General features: G+C 31.9%; 1 protein-coding gene across 2 annotated transcripts in view; it reads left to right on the plus strand.

Moving 5' to 3' along the window:
* The window catches only part of PELI2 (pellino E3 ubiquitin protein ligase family member 2), a 114,942-nt gene that overhangs the window by 42,142 nt on the left and 49,258 nt on the right, over positions 1-23,542 (plus strand). For both annotated transcript variants that reach the window (XM_074290209.1, XM_074290207.1), the window contains exon 2: positions 16,740-16,869. In XM_074290209.1, coding sequence (XP_074146310.1) covers positions 16,740-16,869 — 130 coding nt within the window. The remainder of the gene's footprint in view (positions 1-16,739; positions 16,870-23,542) is intronic.

Below are 23,542 nucleotides of genomic sequence, written 5' to 3' on the forward strand. Positions count from 1 at the left end.
TGCATATTCTTTTTTAGGCCCATTTAGAAGAGTCAAGTCTTTTAACTTTAATTTCTCTGGCAATTTATTTCATTCCATATTTTCCCTTTTCAAAAATCCTATTTGATTTATCCCAAATTGAGAGAAGCATTGAAGTCTCTTGGCACAATTATGCTACTGTCAAATGTCTTTTTGTGGCTCAGATTATTAATATGTTTATTAAGACATTTAGAGTATATATGTTTATTATTGACACTAGTTTTTTGTCTCTGATTACTTTCAGCATTAGAGCTTTTTTATTATCTTTTTTTGAATGTTTTTGCTTTATCAGATAATGTGAATGCAATTATTACTTTTAGATTCACTTAACACATAGTAACATTTTTTAATGCCCTCACTTTTACTTTGTGTTTGTCTTTGTTTTTAAATATGTATAAACAGCAGATTGTAGGGTTTTGTTTTCTTGTCTTAGCTGTTACACTATCATTTTATTGGCCCATTTTGTTCTTTTATGCTCAAAGTTATGAGAGTTAGGTTTATTTTTTCCTCTATGTGTCTCTGACAATATTTTTCCAAGTTAGGATTTCTCTCCTATAAATATAGTATTATGTATCGATTATTATCACTCTTTCCTTTCACATTGCTTCACTTTTTTAATGTACCCTCTCATGTTATAATATATCTGACAAAACAAAAACATTGATTCACTTCCAGCTAGACTGTTGCTAGGTTCTGTCCTTAATGTTCCATGCCTACTTTTTATTTTCTCTATCAGATTTCCATTTTCATTTCTTGTTTCCTTGAATACACTTAGAATGAACTTCTTGCTGGTCTTTTGGCTATGTGTTACTATTGCTGTTTTTGGCAACTATCAAGAACCCTTCTGTATTTCTGTTGAGATATATGAAATGCAGCTACTCTCTTTGGTTCTGATTTTCTTTTTAGAAATGTTTAAAAGGTTTATTATTTGAATAGCCATCTTTTTTTCACGATGTGATTTAGTTCAACTTTTCAGGGTCAGCCACTTTGGACTTCATCTTTAGATGAATGTGGTTTGGAACATATTGATTTGTCGCCTACATATTCTCATGAATACAGAAGAGTCTAGCTTTATTCAAATTTCTTAACCTCTTACAAAGATCTTTTACTTGATGGTTTGCAGAACTTAATATTTCTGAATTGAATTGTTCAGCTTAATTGTTCTGTTTCTTGGAGTTTGGAGTCTTTTTTTGTTGTTGTTGTTTTGTTTTTCCTGGAGACAATCTTTGAAATCTTTCAATGGGTATTTAATATTCTGTGTTCAGAAACTCTGGGCAATTCTCTTCTACCATTTCCTTATGGTGTTAAGGGTGTGTGTGTGTGTGTATTTCTGGGAGACCTATGAAAGTAGTCTTTGTATATACTGTCTTTGAGATCAGTATGTTTTTGCTTACATAATGAACATATTTTATTTTAACATTATTGTTACTATTTTTTGCTTTACATTCGGATTGTCCTTCACTTCTATTTCTTTGCACTTTCAATCTTTTATTCTCTACTATGTTGCTTGTATGAGATTTGCCATTGCAGATTCCAGTTTTTCTATTTTGCCCACTATTATTGCTGTGTGAGCCATAAATTCTGCTCTCATAATTCTCATTTTATCTACTCTGGAACAACATGTTGTATTCAGTGTTATTTTCACATCCCATAATATTCTCTGTCTCATCAAATGTTGGTTCATTTTCTTTTGCTTTGCAATATTTATTCAGAGATAACTGAACTTATTATTAGATCTGGAGACCTTATTTCCTTCTGTGGTTACTGTTTTTCTTGATTTATGTGCTTATGTTAAAAGTCTTTGGATTTTCTTCTTCTTGAGAACTTTTGTAGTTTCACTCTCTTCCATTACTTAAAATTTTCTCATACATTTTTGACTCTGGCCCTTTACTAATGGGGAAACTCAAAGTATCTTATAAAGCTCAGCCAAGTAATCAGTACTGGATCCATCTTATTCTATGCTCTTTTCTTTAGATATAATGGAATACTGTGCAGTCTAGAAGGTCATGAAAGAGAATTTCATTGTTTAAATTAGGAATTGTTCCAAGAATAAAAGAAAACAGTAGCAAAAATCATTTTTTGCCTTGTTATACTGTCAATATTATCAAGTGTAGACCACTGACTTTATCCTCTTCAATATTGACCATTCCTCTTGTTCTGCATAACTAAAAAGCTCAATAAAAGATTATTCTCACTGCCTCTTTTAGATTACCACCATCATTTAAATACCTACATCTGTTCCTCCATTGAAGTATACCATCCTCTACTTTTCCTTGTCACTGCCATCTTTTGACCTCCAAGTACATCCTCACCTTCCTTTGGTGTTTTGGTATTGGGCTTCTAGCCTTCATTTCTGCATTGTTTTTCTGTAAGTCTTAGTAATTCATTATTCATGTTGAGAGAATCAGTATAGTACAGGGGTACAGTATGGTACACTCCTGTCTCTGGTATAAGAGGACCAGGGTTCAAGTCCTACTTTTGACATGCCTTTTGACGTGCCTCAGTTTCTTCATCTGTAAAGTGAGCAAGTTAGATTAGATGGTCTCTAAGGATTCTATGATCCTGAGTCCACGATTTCCAAATATGAATGGCTAAGGGTCAATCTTCATCTGAAGAAAAACAGTTAATAGACTTGTCTTAAGGACTGTAGCTCTTCAATTGGAGGCCTATGCATAAAAAACTAGTGCTCAAGGAGTCAGAAACTTATTGCTCAGACTTCTGACTCAACAGAGGATCTTGCCCAACACAGAGGCAAGCAATCATTATTCTTGCTGAATATACTTTTCTCTGTTTTAACTAAACAACCTTTTGTCAACTGTTAGATGGCTTATTTCAGTCATAATTCTGAAATTCTAGATCAGCCTGAGTCAGGCTTGACCTATTAAATTTACAGAAGAAAGTGGTAGGATTGGATCAGAATGCTTTTGTCAAATTGGCAAAAGGGCAGTGTGACCTCTGCTTCTGGTGGTGCTTTTGTCATCCAATTAGCCATTCTCTAATATCTTGAGGGTGATCAGAGATTAAATTATGACATTCACTTGCTAGAGATGGGCAGTACTGTGTCTTTAAGAGCATCATTGCTCTGCCCATTAGAGGACATTAGCAGTAGCACAAGGTGGTGCTGAAACATGGTTCAGGGCAGGAGAAAGGGTGTGAGGGGGGGGCTAAGAGGGGAGAGAAGGCAGAGCTGATTAACTTCTGGTCCAGAGGGGTAACAGTAGCATGCAGTGCTAGTGTTGTAGCACTCAGCTAATCACAGGGGGAAGCATTAGCAGAAATTGCACTTAGCCTAACACAGAGTGCAATGGCAGGGTTGGGCCCCAGTACTTCTCAGAATTAACCCAGAAACTGGATAGGCTGCATGCATGCAAGAGGATTATCCTAATTTGTAAGAAGGGTTGGTGACTGTGTCAGAAATGCCCCTCTCTACACTGTTAATGTTCTTGATGTTACTTCTGCTCATTGCCACCACTTTATATCAAGCCATCTATTGTCAACTATAAAGTCTTGGCATTACTAATCCACATGAACCAGGTTATTAAGATCTAAAAGCTGGTTTTTCTGAAGCTGGAAGGTAAAACCTGAGTTATTTGGACTTTGTTTTGCTCCAGATTCTGTCATCCAACATCCTTCCTAGCTTAATGTTAATTGGAAATTTTGTTAATCACCCCATCTATCTTTAGACAAAAAAAATTGATGCAAGTGTTAAATAGGATGAGGCTAGAAATACAGGCCCAAAGTTGCTCTGTATACTAGGGATTTCCCTCCAGGTTGATATTGATCCATTATAACTTAGGAACTTTTTTCTATTTGCTATGTGAATCAATCTTAAACTACAGTAACATTGTCACTTAAAAAAAAAATTCCATAAGACTAAGTCCTCTGTTATTGTTTCCTGTTAAAATAAAGATAGCACTCTATCTAGAGAATTCTGATCTATCTAGTCTAGTAATTCTACTCACTTAGGATGTGAAGACATTTTTGGTAGAAATCTGAGTAAGTAAGCATTCTCTCTTACCACTTCATGTACAACATTATTAACTGGTTAACTATTAAACTTGTGTTCTAGTAACAATGCTTGAATTCTGAGAAAACGTGCACTTGGGATCTTTCAGGGGGAAAAAGGAGGTATTTTAGGTTTTGTTATTTTTAAAGAACATTAACATCCTTCCTTTCAAATACAGGACACACATTTTTCCTGGCTTTTCCTTTCTTTGACTCATAGCTTAGTTATTGTCTTATGCCTTGTCATAGTATCTCCATAGCTCTTACAAAAGTTTATAAGTCCTATAAACGTTTTGAGAGAGTTGTCAACTTTAATTAGTGTTGTATTACTAAGAAACTTGAATAAAGATATTGGGATAAATTAGAAAATTAGAGAATTTTCATTTGAGTTCCTTATAAGAAAAATTATAAGTGGAAAGGAACATTATGAGGGTAAAGCACTTAAAAATATTTTTACTGTGAAGGTGCTTCTTGTGATTATTATGAAAAGCCAGTGTAACTGCTATTACTATTTATTATCCCCAAATTCTTCTTTAAAAAAAAAAAAAGATAAAATTTACTAAGAATTCCATCCACTTTGATTCTATGTATTCTATGTATAATCATGCTATGTCTAATATAAATATATTTATCTATTTTTTATCACTTCTGGTAAATCCACTATTATATTTACTTTAATGTAAATAATCAGATTTGTTTAAAATTAAATAATTTTATATTAGCTCACAATTTATTTAGTATTCACAGTTTAGAAAGTACTTTTCTTAAAATAAACCTGTAAAATAGGCAGGGGAAACTGCAATCCCAGTTTTATAGATTAACTGAGCCTGATACCATTTCAAAGTTCTCAAGTCACAGGAGGTAATAAAAAGACCTGCTCCAAAACTATTTTTGGTCATTTTTAGAAATAACTGAAACCAAAAAAATCAAATATTAACATCAGGCAGGAAAATTTCCCAGAGACTACCTATAATTTATTCTATATTTTGTTTATGCATAATTATTGGATATTGTTTTCCCTTGTATTAGACTTGTTCCTGGAAAGCAGACTTTTTTTTTTTTTTTTTTTTAACTTCTCTTTGTATTGCTAGTGCTTAGCACAGTATCTGGCATATAGGTGCTTAACAAGTGCTAATTGATTTACTAGTTATAAATGTTTATGCCTATTAAAGTTATTTTAAGCTATTAAAACTTCAAACTTCACTAAGCTAGCCAACTAACTAGTTATCAATAGATATATACCTGTATTTATAGATAGAATCTTTTTATCTATTAATTGTTAATATACATTGGATAACACAGTATTATCCAAAAAAAAATTTTGATATAAAGATGTTTTCTTATTTGACTAGTACCCTTTCTTATCACAATTCTGCAATAATTTTGCATAGACGCTTTTCAGTTTCATATAATTAAAATGATCGCTTTTATCTTTTGTAATATCCTCTGGTTTTCTATGTATAACTGTGTAAAGTATATGGTCTGCTTTCTTTTGATTTTTTAAAAGCATTTAATATTTAGATCATATCCATTTTGAATTGATTATGACATGTATTATGTTAGTCTAATTCCAATTTCTGCCAACTGTTTTCTAGTTTTCCCATCAATAAGGAGTTATTTTCTAAATAATTTATGTTTTCAGGTTTATTGAACATTGGGTTATTAAGTTCCATTATAGCTGTTTCTCCCATGTATAATCAGTTTTGTTCATCTTCTCTTTCTTTTTTTAACCAATATCAAAAATCTCAATAACTGCTACTTTGTAATGAGATCTGGAAGCATTATTTCTTCACTCCAACCTTTTTCATTTCCCTTGATATTCTTGATTTTTTTTCCTTTCAAATGAATCTTGTTATTCTATCAAGTCCTATGAAATAATTCTTTAATATTTTGACTAAAATAGCATTAACCTTGTAAATTAACTTTAGCATATTTTTCTTACATGGACATTTAAGACATGGACAGCATTTCATAGAATCAAGAACACAAGAACTTGAATTTAGAGATAAAAGGGACCTTTCAAAATCATCTACTGCAACCCTCTTAATTCACAGTTGAGAAAAATGAAGCCTTAAGAGATTAAGTGATTTTAGAAAATCACATAATTTGAGAGTTGTTAAGGGACCATATTTGAAAGGAATTCCTATTCTAACATGAATAAATGTTCATCCAGTATCCATATTGCATACAAATTGAAGATCTGCGTTGATGAGAGAGTTTCTATATTTGGAGTTTCCTATACCTACCAGGCTGTAAAAAAAAAAAACTCAGAACTTAGAGAAATCTCTTGGCATTATTGTTGCCCACAAAGGACCAATGACATTGGGGTGATATCTTAACTCGAGTGTGAGGCAGAGTTGTACAAAATCCTTTCTTCTCCAGAGTGTTTTAAGTACTGTAGCAAGACAAAAATCAAGATGACTGGTGATGGCCTAGAATACAGGGGATGACATTAGCACCTGTGATGTCTGACCAAGCTCTAAGCATTCCATAACATGTGCTTCAGCCACCTTCCTGGTCTTTGGAACAAATTGTTCTCACCCAATCATTCCTCTGGAGAAAGTCTTCACATGCCTGGGATAGACATTTTTCTAATTTTTCAATTCATACACACAGTTTTTCTACATCTAGTTTTGCAATACTGCATGTAATCTGTAGTTATATCAAAGGCTCTCCTAAATTTCTTTAATTCATTTAACCTTTTAAAACATAGGTGTTTAATATAAAGACTGTTTGTTTTGGTGTGAGCATACCTGAATTCAAATTCTGCCTTTGCTACTTGCTACCTGTGTGACTTTTGGGAAATACAGAATGAGAAAAGCTTAATGAGATTGTATTTTATCTGAAAAAGATCTTAATTTACCATAAACTTTAATACTTTGATGCCACCCACTTTATCCCTCAAAAATGCTGATTTAATCTTGGACTTCCAGAAAGGAAGCCCAAGATGTGATCTAAGACCGTTAGATACCTCTGTGGCAGATTTTGAAGGATATGCATAAGAGGATGAGTATTTAAAGGAAGGCAACCAAGATTTTGAGCCCAGAACACAGAGAATCAAGAGAAGGAACTGGGGATGTTTAGCTGAGAAAAGAGAATCACTCGAATGGCTTTCAAGTATCTGAAAAGTTGTCGTATGGAAGAAACTAGATTTATTGTGTTTGATCCCAAAGAGCCAGGACCAAAGTATTAGGTAGAAATGGGAAAGAGGTCTATTTAGGCCTGAGAATTAGTTTGGCAAGCAAACACTGCATGACCATTTATTCATGTTAGAATGGGAATTCCTTTCAGATATGGTCCCTTAACTACTCTCAAATTATGTGATTTTCCAAGATCACTTAACCTCTTAAGGCTTATTATTTTTTTTTTTTCTCAACTGTGAATTGAAAGGATTGGATTAGATTATCTTGAAAGGTCCTTTTTATTTCTAAATTCAAGTTCTTGTGTTCTTGATTCTATGAAAAGCTGTTTTAGCTGTTAGTGGAGGGTGAAGATGTTATATAATAAAAGATGTTTGGGAATCATGCTGGGTTTTAGTTATTGGAAAAGGGGATATGGTAAGACATCGATCACTGTGTGAGATGTTGACAGGCAGTCCAACTTGAGGCTCAATTTGCTTTTAGACTTTGAATGTGTCTAATATCTGTGCCTTGAATTTCTCTTTATAATGCATAATAGAAAACAGACTTAATTGTAGAGATGGCAACTCAGGGTGCCATTAAAGCTTATTTGTGTAGGATCAGACAATATTTGTGAATAATATAAACATAAAACTTTGGTCTAAAGGATTTTTGCTTATTCTGTTGAATATATCAAAGACCTAATAAAAGGTCCACTAGGGATTTGATGATTAAAACGCAAATAGAATTATTAAATTCCCTTCTCTTTGGATCCTTTTCTTTTAGCAGTTAAAAAAAAATAACACAATTCGGAACCACCTATGACAATTTCTAACTGAACATTGTAAAATGAAGAGATTTATTATGAGCATAATTTTAAAAATCAAATGAGAACTATTAAGCCTGTGTGGCAGCTATTTATTTATTTATTTATATTTTAAATATATGAATTTCAAATAGGAAATATCCAAAAAAGCTAATTGTTTGTCTTTCTTTATCTGTACATACAAATGTATGTGTTTATAAATTGATGTATTTTCTTTTTGTAATTTATTGAATAGTTTGCTAATTTCTTTTTTGTTTATATTATTTCATATATCTTCAGATTTATTCATATTCCTAACATTTTTCTTAATTGTATTATAATATTTCATTACATTGATGTATCACAATTTACGTAGCCACTTTCCAGTTACTTGTCTGTAATTGTTCTGTCAAAATACCAGTTTTCACCTTTTTAAAATAAGAACCAAATAACATTGTTAGAACTATCTTTAATTGTAAATTAATTTTTTTCTTTTGATAATTCTCACTTATTTCTAGTAATGAATTTATTGGATCATCCACTGTTCTTATAGGATCATAGCTTTAGAGCTAAACTATATCTTAAAGATCACCTACTTCAACCACTTCTTTTTACAGATGATAATCTGAGGCCCAGAGAAGTTTGGCGATTCATCTAAGGCAACACAGGTAATAAGCAGAAAAAGACTGATATTGAATTTAGATGTTATAGACACCAAATTCAGTGAAGTTCCTTTTATTAATTTTCTGCCATATTGTTCTCTAAAAGAATTTCTACCAATTTGCAATCCCACCCATGATAAATAAATGCATTTCTTTCTTCCTATAGAGTTTATAATCTTAATGTCTTTGTCACTTTGAGGGGACATGCAGGAAAAAAATTTATTTTTAAAAAATCACATCTTCCATATTTTGATTGATTAATTTAAAGACGAAAGAAATCACAAACTAACACAAGAAAAGTTACTAAAATCATCTACAAATGCAAAAGAGATGCTAAAGTTATTAGAATACAATAGTGAACTACTATATAATTTAGTAAAAAGTTGTTTAATTGAATCCATTAATTTAGAGAAAGAAAGGGTAAAATCTGATCTGATGATGCTTTTAAAAGGTATTGGGTTAACTTGTCTCTAAGCCAAATTCTATCAAATAGTTTATTTTAAGAGACATATATGATACAGAATACTTGGCTGTAGCCAATAGAGAATGAACTATAAGTATAGGAATTGAAACCTGTGTACTATTTAAAATTTTTTATTGCTACTTTTTTAGTTGTTTTTTTTACCCAACTGTTACTTCCCCAAATCCCTCTCTGTAGTACTATTCTGTCTTACAAAGTACAATGAAGCAAAACAATTAAAACTATAACTATTTAATATGTATAAAGTCCACAATAATAGTCCATCACTTCTCAACAAGAGGGATTATAAAATCATAGCTCTAGAAAAGGAAAATAATGAATTCATCTATCCACATTTTACAGAAAAGAAACTTGAAGGCTAGAAAGATTTCTGACTTGCCCAATGTCTCAAAGGGAGTGACAAATAGGGTTTGGCACTCAGATTTGATACTCTTTCTGCTGTACAATGAAAGAGCAAATATTCTTGGTCCTTTGATCATTATTATTGATCCTATACAACTAAATTTGGTTCCTTAACATTAATTTTAATGTTTTCATTGACATTGTTGTAGCTTTTGTATATTTGTTCTTTTGGTTCTCTATTCTTCATTCTTTTTCATACAATTCTTATTTCCTATTTCCTTCCCATAATTATTCATTTTCATCTCATCACTTAATGATTTTTCATTACATTTGTATATTATAATTTATTTAACCATACCCCAATTGATGAGCATATATTTGTTTCTAGTTTTGTGAGGGAGGTTTTGTTTTGGTTTTGGTGGGTTTTTTTGGGGGGGGGGCTATAATTCATTATGAGTCTTTCGGAGTTATAATTGGTTCATTCAATTGATCATAATTTTTCAGAGTTGTTTTGCTTTAAAATGTTGCAGATTTGTATAAATTATTCTCCCAAACCTGTCCAACTCATTTTATTAGTCATATAAGTAATTCCTTTTGTTTTCTGTCCCTTAAATCCTTTTTTATAGCATAATTTGTTAGTCACATATCATAATTAGTCATACCTCAGTTGATTATTACATACTTTTTTCTAGTTCTTTGCTATGATAAAAAATGCTGGTATAAAAAATTTTATTTATATGTGTCATTGTCCTAATTCTTTGATCTCTTTGACATGTAGTTTTATTAGTACTATTAGAATTTCAAAATAAATGTGCAATTTGGTGACTTGTTGAGTAAAATAAAAATTACTTTACATCTTGGCTATACTAATTAAAGGTCCTTCAGCCGTTCATAACATCCCTACTCTTCCACATATTCTTCAGTAGTTGTCATTTTTTCTGTTATCTTTGCAAATCTGAAGAATATGATGGTCTTATTTTAAACAGTCTTATTATTAGTGATTTGGTGGTTCATAGTTATTTTTAATATTTAATGATATTTTTCCAATTACATGTAAAGATTTCAGCATTCATTTTTTTTTAAACATTTTTAGAGTTCCAAATTTTTCCTCTCTCTTTCCTTCCCCAACACAGCTAGCAATTCAATATGGGCTATGCATGTACAATCATTTAAAACATATTCACATATTAATCATGTTGGAAAGAAAAGTCTGAACTAAAAGGAAAAGCCACAAGAAAGGAAAAAAATGAAAATCGTAAGCTTTGATTTGCAGTCAGTGTTCATAATTCCCTCTGAGGATATGGGTGTGATTTTCCATCACAAGTCTATTGAAATTGTCTTAAATCACTGTATTGCTGAGAAGAACTAAGTCTATCATAGTTAATCATCACACAATAATTGCTGTTACTATCTACAATGTTCTAGTGCTGCTCACTTCACTCAGCATCAGTGCATATTTAGTATTTCCAGGCTTTTCTGAAATCAGCATGCTCATCATTTTTTTATAGAACAATATTAAATATTTTTGTACATGTGTATTCTTTCCCCTTTTTTATGAACTCTTTAGGATACAGACCTAGGAGTGGCACTGCTGGATCAAAGGGTATGCACAGTTTTGTAGCCCTTTGCATGGCCCATGATTTTTAAATCATTTCTCCTCAACTTATTTCCAGATTATATTTTTTTTTTGGGGGGGGGAGGAGAATGAGAGGGAAGGATAGCTCACTTTATCTTTTATTTCTTTGGGTTTTTTATTTTCTAATAATATTTCATTTTGCTTCTGGAATCATTGGGTTTTGTTTGCTCTATCTCATTTTCAGGAAATCACTACTTGCTTACTTTTCTACCTGTTTTAAGCTGTTCATCTTTTTATAACTTTTTTTTCCCCTCCAATGGTCTTGATTCTGATTTTATTTTATTCTTTTATCTCTTGTTTTATTTCTTTTGGCCATTCTTGGAGACCTGTGACTTGCTCAGCCATTCCCTTCCTTCCCCTCTTCCCCTCCCCCCCATTAAGATTATCCTTGAGATTTTTATGGAATTTATTTCTTCTGTATTTACCTATTGGGGATTCTCTTATATAAACATTTATAGTATTTCTTAATTTTGTTTTGTATTTCCTTTTGTATTTCCAGCTTCATTTCCTCCATTTGATCTTTGTCAGGACCTGGTTTTGTCCTTTCTTTCATCTTCACTGTGTGGCCCTTTTTGATACTGTGTATTTGAGTCTAGATACTATTGTTTTATAGTTAAGTAACTTTAATTACTTGTAACTATGTAACTTTTCATATTGTAAAATTTGCTCAAGAATCCTATACATCACTTTAAGAATGTTTTCTGGGAGAGATATATCTTAAGTCATGAGGGAATTTTGTCAATTTAGATGTTCCTCAAAAAAAAAAAAAAAACATATCAGTGCTTAAATTTAAAATGATGATAAATTCATGAAAATTGTTTTTGGTGGACTTGTGCCTGCAACTCAAAGATCACAATATTTAACACAGGCCATGATTGACTAGACAGTACTCAGATAAAGTAGAAATGTTTGTTATTTTTAATCAGTCTCCTTAGCAAATTAAACAAGTGACATTAGAGTGCAGTAATTCTCCCTTTTCTATGGTCTATTATAGTGCTAATCTCGGTAACCTGGGTTATTTCTCTTTTAAAAAAACTTCAATTTATTAAATAATTCAAGCCTTCCCATAACATAGTACAATAAAAAAAAAGATAAATTGCACATAAAATAGCAAACCTGTTATATGTAACTTGCTATTCCTTTAAATATATATAATAACGTTATGTAACTTTCTATTGTTTTTTTTTCTCATTTCTTACATTCTCTGTTCTTCATGGATGCCATTAGACACAAATGTGAGTGTGTGTGTGTGTGTGTGCATAAAAATGATTCTATATTTCTATTTATAAGTTTTTATCTCCACAGAGAGCATTTTCCTTTAAAGATCTTTTGTAGTTAATTTTGGTATTTATAATACTCAGAATGACTTGTTTTCTTAAAAACATATTGCTTTTACTGTATATAGCATTCTCTTGGTTCTGCTCATTTTGCTCTTTGTTATTTTGAGCAAATCTATCCATGACAGATTTATAAATAAATTCTATCAAATATTTGAAGATCAACTAATCCCAATATGAAATAAATTTGCATAGGAGCTAAGACAGCTGATGATGGGAATAGAGGCTGGTCAGAGATTAATGATATAAGGAGCCAGCAAGACTTAAGCAAAGAGATAATTATACAGTTGATCTAGTGCTCCAGGGACTCAAGTTGGGAAGGGAGGAGAGTATAGATAATGCTGGGATAATAATGAAAGAATTGAGGAGGTCAAGGTTACAGTATGGATTAATAACATGGTTTGAAGCTGTAAGGCAAAGGGAGAGAAGAAATGATGCGATTGTGTAAGGGAATTTTAGAGTTTGTGAACTTAGAAATGGTGTATTTCTAAATGATGGTGAAATCAAGGAGAGTATGAGCATTTTGTATATGGATGGAGGAATAGATCATATGAAAGGAATAAGTTGAGAAATTGTGTGGTTAGGATATTTGAGGAAGTATGAATATGTTTGTTGATGTTTTTGACTCCACTAGATAGGAGAGAAAGACTGAGCCAAGGATTGAAGTAATTGAAGAAAAGAGTGGGGATGCCCCAGAGGACAGTAGACTAAAGCTAATTTTGATTAGGTTGTAGATAGGGATTGAAAAAGTGCAAGGAGGAGGGGTTATTGAATAATGTTGGTAGTGGGAGAACCTGGTAGTCAAAATGAGATGTAAATGGAAGTATTCCAGCTCTGCAAATCAACCAATGAGTAGGTGGGGTAGGACTGAAGGTTGAAGACTGGGGAAGCTGTAAGTTAAAGTGTAGCTAGTGAAAGAAAGGAAGGCCAGAAAAAAATGCATTGTCCAGAGAAAGAGCCCAGTGGCAGGGGCAGATAGCTTTAGAATGGGATATTAGTGAACTTTGGTGTAAGGGAATGGGACTGAAAGATCGGGCAGTGTGGCTCAGGAATAGTATGATGATCCCTGAAGATATAGAATCATAACAAAAGGGAAGATGGAGGGTATGACCAGTGGGGAGTTTGTTATTCCTTGAAGAATTGGTTTAAGTACATTTTCAATTTACTTAGGAGTTGGCTTCAGAATGGAGTCCTCCCTGGGCTTTTTGCTGTTCAGTCAAGGTGATAGGTTCTTGGCCTTGAATGAATGGTGTTAACTCTTTCTTCTTCAAGGCAGGAGACCAGGCTGATGACTTGATAGAATACTATTTTTCATCTTCTCAAGAGAACCTGGAGACCAGGCAGAGGATCTGGCCTCTTTGTCTTCTGAAAGGAATTCCTTTATCTCCAACAATAGCAACTTTACCTTCTGAGATCAGAGGAGAATATACTTTGCCCTCATATTATATCAGTATTGTTGGCTTCTTACCTTGATTCCTGAGCATGATTTAGAGCAACCAATGAAAATGCATAGAATGGGAGGGATAAGTGATCATCTTGTTTGAGGAACAGAAAAGAGGCCAGGCTCATGTTGGGGTGTAAAGTGTGAAAAGACAGAAAAGATTGAGAGCCAAACAGAAAATTTGGTATTTTGATCCTAAAAGCATTAGGGAATTACTAGAGTTTAACACTTTATGAAATCAATACTTTTAAAAAATTGCCTTGATACCTCAGTGGCTGGATCAGTTCAGGCATGAGATGATGAGGGCCTGAAGGCCCCAGAGTGTAGCAGTGTCATTGGAGAGGAGGTGTCTATGTGAGATGTTGACTAGAAAGAACAGTAGACCAGAAATTAGAAGGCTTAGGCTTCAGGCTAAGGCTATCAATTTCCCCCTGTATGCTTTGGGGCAAATCATAGATAAGATATGGTAAGATTTAGATATAGAGCATGAAAGGGACCTTAGTTGTCATCCAGGTGAACACTTCATTCTTATATATATAAGGAAATAACAATAACCCAAAGCAGTCCAGGTTTCAAATTCACATTCTCTGACTACAATTAAATGTTTCAGTTAGTCTTACCTCTGTGGGCTTCAGATGATTTATCTACAAAATGGAGATAGTATTATTTATGCTGCTTTTTGTGGTGATGGATCAATATGCAAAATGCATAAATGCTGGTATTATTGAAGAAAATGAATGGGAATCAAGTACTTTCTTAAGTTCCTTTCTTAAAATGTAAAACTCTGTCTTTCTGGTGAGGTCCATTGTTATCCCTATCATCTGTTCCTGGAAGATATGTCTCTCTTGAATGTAGTTCAGTATTCAATAGCTTTTTCTGAGCAGTTATATCATGCTGCTGACAATTGAGCTTGTGGTCCACTAAAACCCCCAGATCTTTTTAAAAAAAATTTTCTGTCCATGCCTTCTCCATTTTATTTAAGAAGTTCACTTGTGTATTTTGTCCAAATACAAGACTTTACAATGATATTTATTGAATTTCATCATTTTAGCCCTGTACTCTAGTCTGTTAAGATCCTATTGCAGCTTGACTCATCTCCTATGTGGAAGCAAAATCCCCTTTCTTCCTCTTTTAGAAATATTAAGAAGGCATTTAAAAAAATTGTCCTACACTAGAGAATGAAAACTAGACCAAAATTTGAGGGAGGAGAAGAATCTATTTAAAGTAATTTTTCTTCCTCATTCCATGAAGGGTAAGAAAAAATTAAGGGGAAAATCGCTGATTACTGTTATTCCCCTCCACACTGCAACTCTCCCTGTTGAGGGTTTTTGAAATATCATAGGGTGCCTTATGAAATTTCTTTTTGGGACTTTTGCAGAAGTTGAAGATAGCACATGAAGTCCAGCAGGTAACAGAGCCTAAGACCAAATACTTAATTAAATTTTATAATAAGATATTATGTACACCCCATAAAAGAAAAAGAAAAATTCATACCTCTCTGGTACGAACAGAGGGCCAAAACTTTTTATATGGATTTTCCAGAACACCCTGTTTCCCTGTGTTATGGAAGGGATAATTATAGTTAACTTTAGCTTGGATCAGTTGGAAAACAGAATGGTCAGAGAGATTTGAATCGTTTTTAGGAAAAGGCTTCTCCATAATGTGCTAAAAGATTAAGTACCTCTTTTTCTGTTTGAAAAAATAAGGTCTTAACTTTTATCTGCTCTGTAACTATGTTTTATTATATTAATAGTTTTTCCTTGTTCAAGAATCCTTTAAAATGTCTTAAAAATGATTTATATTATACAAAAGTCTGGCAGCCTAAGGAGATTTAGTCAGTTGGATGTTCTTTAAGTAGAAAAATACCTACATTTAAAATAATTTGCATGGATAAAAATTGTTATTGATAAACTTGTGTGTATTATGGAAGGCATAGAATTTTCTTTCACACTTTTGTTAGCTAAGTGATAAAGTGGAAAGCTGGACCTGGAATCAGGAAGATCTTAGTTCAGATGTCCCCTCAGATGCTTACTAACTGTGTGACCCTGGACAAATCAGTTAACTTTTATCTGCCTCAGTTTCTTCAAATGTAAAAAGGGGACAATACCATTTAACTTCCCCCTCCCCCAAAGTTGTGAGAATCAAATAGGACAATATTTGTATCACACTTAGCACTGTGCCTGGCTTATAGTGGTCCTTATTAAATGTTTGTAACCTTTACCTTCCCGCTTATATTCCTGCCAGTTTTCAACAAAGATACCATATGTACCTTTATTGAAATCATTGTTAAAATAAGAGGGTCCTTTGTTAAGCTTAGCAATGATACTCTGCTGGAAACTTTTTGCTACAATGATGTTGAATGAATGTTGACTGACTATCACCTTCCTTCTCTTGCAGCTTAGAGCTTCAAAATGTCATTCTAAAGACAACAAAATATTCATATGTATCAATATGTATGCAAGGAATCTGGAGCCCATATCTTACTGACTTTTTGAAGGCAACTATCCCTGAGCCACCCTATTTTTTCAGTTACTACGTTGTTTTTTTAAAAAACATTTTAATTAGGAAATAAAGGAAATTGAGATTTTCTATTTTTTCTAGTTTCAGGAACTGAAATATTTAATGTAAGTTAATTGTCAATGCTAGTTTCAACATTTTCATATAAGCCAAGCCTATAATTACCTATACATTACTCTGAAATTTGGTTTTTAAGATTTTTTTCCACTAATCTATAATAAGATCTGTAATAATAAATGGTTGGCCACTTTTTCTTTCTGCGGTACATTATTAGTGACAAATGTTTTATGGTTGATTATCTTTTCCCTTGTTTTATCCAAACTTTGTTACCATCTCATTTTTTCAAATATGTGAACTCTTGTACCTGTTTTTGTAGGTATAATGGTGCACTTCCTAATGGAGACCGAGGACGTAGGAAAAGCAGGTTTGCTCTCTACAAACGCTCAAAGGCTAATGGAGTCAAGCCAAGCACTGTTCATGTAATAACAACACCTCAGGCTTCCAAGGTATGTGATATGGAAGAAGAGTGGATATGTTAGAAGAACTTATTCTGAATTATGTTTATTTCTCCTTGGCTGATTTTCTTCTTTTCAATTATTATTCTTTTAGAAGATAATGAAAATCATGTATATCATTAAATTTAGTTATACGTATTAAGAAGAACGATTCTGTTATTTCTAGTAAATACTTCATTTTACTTCTTTGAACCAGATGGTTTTCATAAGGCAATATATCAGTACTATATACCATATCAGTACTATTGTTGAATCTGCAATTGTTTTAATATTCAGTTAACTATAGTTTGTGCTGTTAGGAATTGCATTTGCTGCATGCTATGTCAGATTTTTAAAAATAGTTTTGAATTTTGTTTTCTAGTGTAGAGGGAGAAAAATCACAAAAGGCCACAGCTTCATTAATAGTTTCCATTCTTTTTGGTTAGTTTTATTTAATCATACATAGATTCCTTATCCATAAAATGTTAACAATAAATTACTAAAATTTTTGATAGATTCATAATAATGCATGTAATGTTTGTGCCTCTTTCTAAACTTTGAAAGCATACCTCTAACGGTTAATATTTTGACAAAATTTGCCTATTCCTGTTTTGGGGACATTGTAAATGAAGTTTTTATAATGTACTAGTTTGGATCTATGAGAAAAAAGTATATTTTAGATTAAAATTAACAGTTAAAGAAATGTGGAAAATAAAAACCAATATTTAGCTTTAAGTTTTTGGCAAGAAAGAGAGGAACTAATTATAAGCAGTTTGGAGTGAAATCAAAATAAACTCATTTTTAAAAAGATTCTAAGAAAATAAGGCAAGATATAAAAAGAAATCTGGAAGGTCAAAGAAATATAGAAAACATTTTGTGGGAAAAATGGTTTTTAAACACTTAGTGAGTGGAGTATTATTGATAATATGATATTTTTTCATTTCTCTGTTCTTTTAAAAATATAGCTCTATATTCCTTTTTATATCATTGATATATTCATGATATCTTTTAAACATTTTTTTTATTATGAACTTAATAAACACCAATAAACATGAACATTTCTATAGACAAAGAAAAGCAAAAAAGATTTGTATTTGAAGCTGGGAACTTGAATTATGTCCATGTATGTTTCCAACATGAACTTTTTTTTTCATAACTCAAATTCATTGTAATAGTTATGACACTGCTTTGCAGCTTTTGAACTTCTGTTTATCTTTTGAATGATTCATTGACATGCTTTTCTTTACATTTTTTGGACATAATCTTATCTATTCATTCTTATCCTTCTCCCCCCACCAAATAAAAGAAAAATAAGTAGAACCCCAGAAAACAGAAATTTTCGGCTTATTCCACACCTATATTTAACTCATTCCACACTATTACCTCCAAGCCAAGAGCTGGGAACTATGATTTGCATCATTTTTCTGGAGTCCTAATTTTGTTCATTGTATTAATCATAGGCCTAATATCTTCCAGTTATTTCCCTTTAACATATTTTAGTATTTTACCCATTATTCCCTCGATTTTGTTCACTTCCTTTTGTATCACTGTATAAAAGTCCTTCCAGATTTCTCTACTTCCATTCCTTTTTTAAGAAATAGCATAATAATACTCTTACATTTATATGGCATATTTTTTTTTTTGCCATAATTTGTTAAAAACCTTTGTTATTGTTATTTAAGCATAGATAAGTTTGTTTCCAGTTCTTTGTTTCAACAAAAAAAATGCTGGTATAAATACTTTTATATTTTAATGGGTTCTTTTCTTCTTTCTTGGATCTTTTGGGATTTTATTAATATCTTATAGTGAAAGGTATAGTAACTTTGGGCATAGTTCCACATTTGCCTTCCAGAATGATTGAGCCACTTCATAGTTCTACTAACAGTGTATTATTGTTCATATCTTCCCAGAATTCCTCCAACAAATTTCCTTTTAAAATTATATTTACTTCTTTTACAATTTTATGGTGGAACCTTAGAGTTGTTTTAAGTTAAATTTCTCTTATTCATTTTTGGATCATTTAAAAAAATATTGTTGTGAATAGTTTGTCTTCATTTAAGAATAGCTTATTTAAGCTCTATGATTCTATGAATTTTGGGAATTAATCCCATTTTTACCATGCTTTCCTTATCTATTTTGGGTAGCAGACCTTTATCATAGAAATTTATTCCAAACAATTTCCCTCATTAACTGTTTCCTTTCTAATTCTAAAAAAGTTTGTCCTCTGCAAAATATTTTTAATCTTAACATTTTGTCACTTCATAACTATGAAAGGCATCTCCTTTTCTATTCTAATTTTTTATTTATCATATGAACTTTGTTATCTAGTTCTTATATTTACTTGGAGCTTATTATCCATACATTTTTTATCCATTTGAAACTTATTATAGGGGGGCAGCTAGGTGGCGCAGTGGATAGAGCACCAGCCTTGAATTCAGGAGGACCCGAGTTCAAATATGGTCTCAGACACTTAACACTTCCTAGCTGTGTGACCCTGGGCAAGTCACTTAACCCCAGCCTGGGGGGTGGGGTGGGGAAGAAACTTATTATAGTATATGGTTTAGGTTTTGATATAAATTTAATTTCTGTCAGACTGCATTCCAGTTTTTCTAGCTAATTTTTTTTTTAATAGTGACTCTTCCTAAAGAGTTTGAATCTTTATATTTATCAGTCACTATGGTATTGTATTCACTTGCTTCTGAGTCTTGGGTACATATACTATTTTATTGGTTAAGCAAAGACTAGATGATCATTAAATTTTTATTACCATAGACTTTGGTCTATTATTTTTCTTATCATAGAATCATTTGATTCTGATTTCTTTAGTACTTTCTGTTCTGAATTACTTATTCTCCTTTAAGCATTTTCCTCTCAAATTCTCATTTTATTCTACTTTAACTTTTTCCCTCCTGTTTCTTTTTATCAACTCTGTAGCTTAGAACATTTAATTTTAAGAGGTTCTATTTGTAATTGTTATGCAATTAACTCTAGTTTTCTGGGTTTACTTCTTGTCCTTCTCTAAACCCATATAATTTCATCATTATTTTGGGTAATTTAATTCTGTTTATTCATATATTTAGTCTTCCTGTTTTGGGATTTGATGCTTAAGTTATTCTGTTCTCCTCTGGTTCTCATCATCTGCAATGTAACTAGTGTTGGTAATCTAAATATAGGAATCCTTGATAGGAACTGAATCATTAATCTTGATATTCTCTTTATAACTGAGAATAAAAAAGAAAGTTAATAGCAAAATGAAAGAATGGGTCATAGGTTTTTTGGGGGAGACTTAATTAAAGAATTATGAGAGCTGTGCATCCAAAGGCAACAAGAAATATATATTTTTAGTACATTTTGCTCATTTTATATTTCTGTGCTGTTCATAAATATTTGCAAAAACGACCACCATGAAATTATTACATTAACAAACACTTGGTATAATAACAATAATATAAGTGTCAGGTTTTCTGCTAAATTGATGATAAAAAGAAAGGCAAAAACTAGTCCCTGTTCTCAAGGAGTTTACAGGCTAATGGAAGGAGAAATATTATAGATACAGAAATTCTAAAGAATTTGAAAAGACTTTTCAATTTAAATCAGCGTGTGTTTTGATATTCTCTGAAACCTGTGGAAAAATGTATATTGGAAAATATTGGTCAAGATTAAGAAATAGAGAGACCAAAAGACTTGAAGACTACATAGACACATATATCATATCTTAGTCTTCTTCAAGAAAAGAATCAACATGCATTGAAAATGGAGACTGGAATAAAAATGTAACAATAACAAAAGATATTATATTTTAACAGACAGAAAATTAGTCATTCCTGAGTCATCCATCTTGGTGCATTCAAATTCCTAACTTGTTAGATTTTTTAATACAAAGATTAAAAATTAATACAAAACTAGAAAAATAAATATAAAACCTGGATACTTTATTTCAAGAAAGCATTTTTTTTAAATGGACAATATCTGTTAGAATCAATGATTATTCATTTTAGTCAGATTAGATTTACATCAGAAACAATTCTGACTTGACAAATTCAGGCAAGTTATTAATGATGAAAAATGTTATATGAACAGAGAAACTGTGAACATAAGCACAAACTATAATACTTTTTTAGACAAATTTAACTGATGTTTATAATTTAATTTCCATAAAAGAAGCTCAAAATCACTTTAGTAAGCAAACACTTGACTTTCTAAGGAGTGATAAGACAGCCAAAGGCAATGCTGGTTTGTGAAAGCATGGAAATAATTGATGTAAGTTTATGAGCAGTGTCACTTCATAAAAGAGAGAAGTAGGGAAGATAAGACCATTTTAAAGAAGGCTTGAAAGAACTGAGTAAAGTTATCCTGAAGGCATTTAAAGATAAAAGAGAAGAGGACATTAAAGAGAAGATGTAGGAAGCTAACAGTTTTGTGGTCTATTCTCTAGGAGACCCACCATCAAAAAGGAGTCAGAAAGTGAAGAATAGAGGAATATAAAATAGAAAAAATCCCACTAAAATTACCCAAGATTTCAGAAGTAAAAAAATTAAAAATCTTGAGTATAAATAGATAAACCAATAGGGAAATTATTGATAGCAGAAGGGAATATAGAATTCAGATTAGCCAAACAAATCCAGGTATCTTTGAATAAATAATAAAAGAAAAAGGAAAATGAATCAAAACCTCATTAAGCACAGGAGTCTATGGATTCCCAACAGAGGAAGAAACTACAGTAAGATGGTCCTGAATGATTTAAAAGGGAAACAAAAATGCTGAAAGGAAAAAAAAAATTCTCTAAAGCAGAAATAATTGGTAGAATAGGAAAATCTTAGGGGTGACAAGTCTCATCAAAGAAACAAAAGAGGTTATAACTATTGGGAATGTAAATATGGAGAAGTAAAGGATAATCTGGAAGAAGAGAAACAAAAAGCAATAATGTTAAAAGAAATATACAAGCAAAAACATATACTGAATTCAAAGAATATACATAAATGACTTTTAAGGATTATAGGTCTCCAATGAACATAAGTCAAAACCCAGTGTTTTTATTTGCATTTAATTCTTTTCTTCTTTTTTCATTTAACAAGTATTTATTTTCCCAATTCCTCCCTCTTTCCTTTTTATATTTCCTTATTTGATTCTGTCCCAGTCACTACAGCAGCTGTTCCAAGCCCTTTCATAATTCCAGAAGAACTTCCTTGGCTCTCCCATAGTCCATCCCTTCTTTCAGTTCAGAACTTTGCCTTATATTTCACTGAAAAAATTTAAGGCATTTTGCTTCACTATTGACTTGAATGTATCATTGGATTAAAAGGTATGTATAGTTGAGTGACTTTTTAGGCAGAGTTCCAAGTTATTTTGCCAAATGGCTAGGTTCTTCCACACTTCCACTAATATCATGTTAATATAATTGTTTTTTCTTAGGCCTTCCAACATTTTCCGTTTTCTTTTCCTATCAGTCTTGCCAGTTGGATTGTAGAGAGAGAGAAAGAGATAGATATATTCACACATACATATACACATATATATCATTTAATTTCTGTGAGGTCTCTAAGCAGACTTGTTTTCTTGCTAATCTCTTTTAATTGTGTCTGCTTTGAGTATTGCCTTATCTGTGATCATAGTCAGTATTCCCATTTTTTTGAAATTGCATGAAACATAATAAATTTTGCTCTAATACATCATTTTACCTTATTTAAAGTATGTTATTAAAATCAGTTGTTGAATTCTGTTTTGTAATACATCCTATTTCTTTTGTCTGATCTGTGCATTAATTTATACTCTTTAAATCATAGTAAAGATAATTGTAAATTTTTTTTGCCCCATTATATCATACTTTTTTTCATCTTCCTATCTCCCCCTATAAAAGAAGATAAAGGAGGGAAAAAGAATGTGATGATTATTACTGTGACTTAATTATTGAAGTGTTCCATCCCTCTCCTATGTCTTCCTAGACCTTGATTCATATCCTTGGTTCTTATAATTATTTTCTTTTTCTTTATAATCTTTCCTCTGAAATTAATATTTTTTCTGTTTGTGACTGTTCCCTCCTCAGCTCTGTCCTTTTGCTTAAATTTTTCCTGTATTGTTTCCAATTGTTTCTCTGTTGAATTATTCTTTTTCTTTGCTTAACTTTTTGCATATTTGCATCTGTGTCTATGTCTGTGCCTGTATGTTTGCACATGTATTTGTATTCAGTCCTCCTTTGGTTTAGATGAAGTCAGCTTCATAAGATGTCTGCTTACCTCATTCCATGTTTATATGCTTCTTGAATCATTCATTTCTGAAAAGTAGTATGTTTCCTTCCTCTTCTTTTTCAATTCTTCCAAAGTATATTTTTTTATTCCTCCATTTAAAAGTATTTTCTCAAAACCAACAAAACGTGGAAAACAGCTTCATTTTTACTAAGGCTTCACAGACTTAGTCATGTCTGTGACCTTTTAAGACACTGGGAAACTGAATTTCTTCTATTTGAATTGTCTTAGGAAGATTCTGAAGATCACCTGGAAGGATGAGGTACCTGACACTAAACTGCCAAGCATTCCAACTCTATTGTAGAGAGCACAACTCTTTTGGCTGCCTACATTGTTTGAATGTCAAATATACACTTGCCAAAAAGATTATTTTATAGAGAACACACTCAGAGCAAGCACTCGCAACATAGTCAGAAACAGTGATATAAGGACACATTTAAAGT

Source organism: Sminthopsis crassicaudata, chromosome 2, assembly GCF_048593235.1.
Source record: "Sminthopsis crassicaudata isolate SCR6 chromosome 2, ASM4859323v1, whole genome shotgun sequence".
NCBI lineage: Eukaryota > Metazoa > Chordata > Mammalia > Dasyuromorphia > Dasyuridae > Sminthopsis > Sminthopsis crassicaudata.